Source organism: Bidens hawaiensis, unplaced genomic scaffold, assembly GCF_021521415.1.
Source record: "Bidens hawaiensis isolate Kalapana, Puna unplaced genomic scaffold, B.hawaiensis_p1.1 tig00006968_1, whole genome shotgun sequence".
NCBI lineage: Eukaryota > Viridiplantae > Streptophyta > Magnoliopsida > Asterales > Asteraceae > Bidens > Bidens hawaiensis.
In genome coordinates this window covers 217,381-220,988 of record NW_027491478.1, presented here as the reverse complement: position 1 = coordinate 220,988, position 3,608 = coordinate 217,381, and the positions used below count along the sequence as shown (strand labels likewise).

General features: G+C 43.2%; 1 protein-coding gene across 1 annotated transcript; it reads right to left on the bottom strand.

Moving 5' to 3' along the window:
* Positions 1-2,069: 2,069 nt before the first annotated feature.
* On the bottom strand, positions 2,070-2,840 carry LOC143634019 (uncharacterized). The gene is made up of 2 exons (XM_077102208.1): positions 2,712-2,840; positions 2,070-2,609 (listed from the first exon to the last, which is right to left on the bottom strand). Exons 1-2 carry the CDS (start codon positions 2,838-2,840, stop codon positions 2,070-2,072), a joined length of 669 nt encoding a protein of 222 aa, XP_076958323.1.
* Positions 2,841-3,608: the final 768 nt, after the last annotated feature.

Here is a 3,608-nt window from a genome sequence, read left to right as displayed (position 1 = left end):
GCAAGGAGACCGTCCACCATGGTTAATTCAGGTGGAAGCACTTCCCGAAAAAATTGATGCCGGGCTGAAACCGTCTCTGCTCGAAGCACCGAAAGTCGAGCTGAAGAAGCTCCCAAAGCATTTAAAATATGTTTTCCTTGGTAAGAATGAGACTTTACCTGTTATTATAGCTTTTAATTTATCTGTTGAACAGGAAAATGCTTTGATGGCGGTGCTGGTTGCGAAAAAGGAAGCAATCGGGTGGAAGTTCCCTATTGAGGAGCAAATAGTTGAACTTGCAGATCAAGAAGATAGCGTGGATCAACTAAAAGTTCTTCTTGGTCTTGATGAGGAAAGTGAAGAAGATCAAAACGATGTGGAACGTAATGATGCGGAGGACAAAGGCGCGGCATCGTAGATATAAAATTTTCTTTCTTGTAACTATTGTCTTGTTGTAATCCCTTTTGATGAATAGTAAGGAGTTTTTGTTGTCCGGTACACTCTATTTTATGCTTCATAATATAAGTGTCTAAAGGATCTTCTTGCTTGTCAATAAAGGATTACATACAAATATGAACACATATGACATGATGTGTAAAATAGAATTTTCATAAATCGGGCAGATAACACTGCATATTCCTCTAGTCTATATAGGTACACAGGCAAAAAAACTAAAAACAAGTCTTGTTAAATGTAACATTTTTTCAACTGTGCGATGTTCCAAGTTCTTGGGATCTCAGTCCCGTCCAACTTTTCTAACTTGTATACACCTTTAGACAATACTTGTTTAATCTTATAAGGACCCTCCCAAGTTGGGGCCAACTTGCCCGGAGGTTCTTGGCCAGAAGTCTCATTGTTACGGAAGGCAAAGTCTCCCGCATCAAATTCACATTTTTGGACCCGCGAGTTGTAATATTTCTGAAATTGGCGTTTATAATTGTGCTCGTGAATCGATGCCAGTTCCCTCCTTTCTTCAAGAAGATTGAGATTCATCCGGAGTTCATGATCATTATCATCGATCAACAAGACCCTTGCAAACGGAATCCCTAGTTCGACTGGGATCATGGACTCGGTGCCACAGGTTAAACTAAAGGCGTTTCAGAATTACTAGAATTCTTTTGGGTGCAGAAGGCCCACAATATGTGGGGCAATTCATCAACCCAACCCATCCGTTTAATCCCTAACCTTGCTTTGATCCCTTCCTTGATTGTTCGGTTGGTTCGTTCAACCTGACCATTCGCTTGTGGATGGGCTACAGATGTGAAAATTTGATAAATATGCAGTTCTTTCTACCATTCGTGTAGCCCGCTGTCCGCGAATTGAGTACCATTGTCACTCACAAGTTCCAGCGGAAGACCAAACCGGCAAATTATGAATTCCCAAAGAAAATTCTTAACACTTGTTGTTGTTATGGATGCAACTGGTTTGGCTTCTACCCACTTCGTGAGGTAGTCAATGGCCACTATTAAAAACTTGACGTGTCCTGGGGCTTCCGGAAAAGGTCCCATTATGTCAATAGCCCATTTCTAGAATGGTCAGGCGGAAGTGACTGAAACAAGTTCGTTCTTCGATCGTAGTATGTTGGGAGCATGACACTGGCAAGAATAACATTTCTTGATTTCATGCACAGCGTCCAGATGCATTCCCGGCCAATAGTATCCGACATTCATCAGCTTCTCTACGACCATTCGTGGGCCTGCGTGAAGACCACAGATGCCTTCATGAACTTCTCTGATTAAGTAGTTCGCATCCTCGGCGTCCACGCATCTAAGTAGTGGGCCGAGGAAGGAACATCGGTACAAAACACCGTCATGCATCTGATAGTTCAAGGCTTTGTGCTTTATCTTCCGGGCTGTGACTTTTTCTTCCGGGAGAGCTCCTGACGATAAGTATGGTATGATAGGTGTCATCCAAGAGTCTACTCCAGTTTGAATTACCAAAACTTGATGTTGCGGAACGGATGGGCGATCTAGTATTTCAATGCGGATGTCTTTAGCAAAATGCTCAAAATTCGTTACAGCCAGCTTACTAAGGGCATCCGCTGATTTGTTCTCGCTTCTCTTTATGTGAATTACTTTACATGAAGAAAACTAGAGCATCAAATCTTTCGCCTGTGACACGTATGAAGCCATTACGTGATTCATTGCTTCGTACGTGCCATTGATCTGTCCAACGATTAACATGGAATCCATTCGAGCTTCCAAGTGTTTTACCCCGAGCTTCTTAGCTATCCGAAGACCCGCCAGAAAAGCTTCATACTCCGCCTCGTTGTTAGCGCTCTTAAAGTCTAACTTGATGGCGTAAGTAAACTCGTGGCCTTCAGGGTTGACTAACCTGAGACCTGCGACAGATCCCTCGCTGCTTGAAGCCCCATCCGTGAACAGTGACCAAATTTGTCCTTGCTCAGGAGTTGCTTGGGGTTGTTGCTCAATAAAACATTCTTTATATTTGTGTTGCGGAACCTCAGTGGTGAAGTCCGCCAACACTTGTCCTTTATTTGCTGGCCTGGGTTTATATTCTATCGCATGTTCACCCAGCTCGATGGCCCACTTTGCCAGTCGCCCAAACAATTCTAGCTTACTCAGAACATTTTTGAGTTTATATCCAGTTAACACATTGATGGGGTGCCCCTGAAAGTATCAGCGGAGACGTCGAGCGGCATAAACTAGTGCTAAAACAAGTTTTTCCAGCATCGAATATCTGGTCTCTAGGTCTGATAATGTCCTACTGACATAGTAGATCGGTGTTTGGATATTCTTTCTATCCGTTAGTAGTACAGCCCCGATGGCAATATCAGATGCTGATAGATATAACGTCAAAGGTTCTCCCGCATAAGGTGCATTCAACGTGGGTAACTCCATTAGGCATTTTTTGACTTCTAAGAATGCTTGCTCTGCTTCTGCTGTCTATTTGAAGTGTGCCTTTTTGAGGCAATTTCTCAATGTTGAGACAAACGGAAAAGACTTAGCTGCATGATTTGCTAAGAAACGATTCAGGGCAACCAATCTACCGTTAAGTGTCTGAACCTCTTTGAGGTAAGAGGGAGAAGGCATGCAGGCTACTGCTTGGATTTTATCCGGATTAGCCTTGAAGCCCGCACCAGTGACAATTACTCCAAGAAATTATCCTTCTTCCATCCCGAACGAACATTTGGCTGGATTAAGCTTCATGTTGATACCCCTTAAGGTTTCGAATGTTTCTTCGATGTCTCTCAACATTTGATCTTCTTCGATGCTCTTTATTACCAAGTCGTCCATGTATACTTCCAGGTTTCGACTAATTTGGTCCTTGAACGCTTGATCCAGTAACAGCTGATATGTGGCGCCCGCATTTTTAAGTCCGAATGGCATCCTTTTGTAGCAAAAAGTGCCTTGGTCAGTACGGAATGTTGTTTTATCTTCATCACCCGCTGCCATGCAAATTTGATGATAACCTTTATAAGGGTCTAGGAAGCATTTAAATTTAAATAGAGCCACCGCATCGACCTTGAGATCTATTTCAGGTAGCGGATAGCAATCCTTCGGGCAAGCTTTGTTTAAGTCTTTAAAGTCTACGCACATCCGCCACGTTCCGTCGCTCTTTGGAACGATGACCGGATTCGCCACCCACGTCTGATATTTAATTTCTCG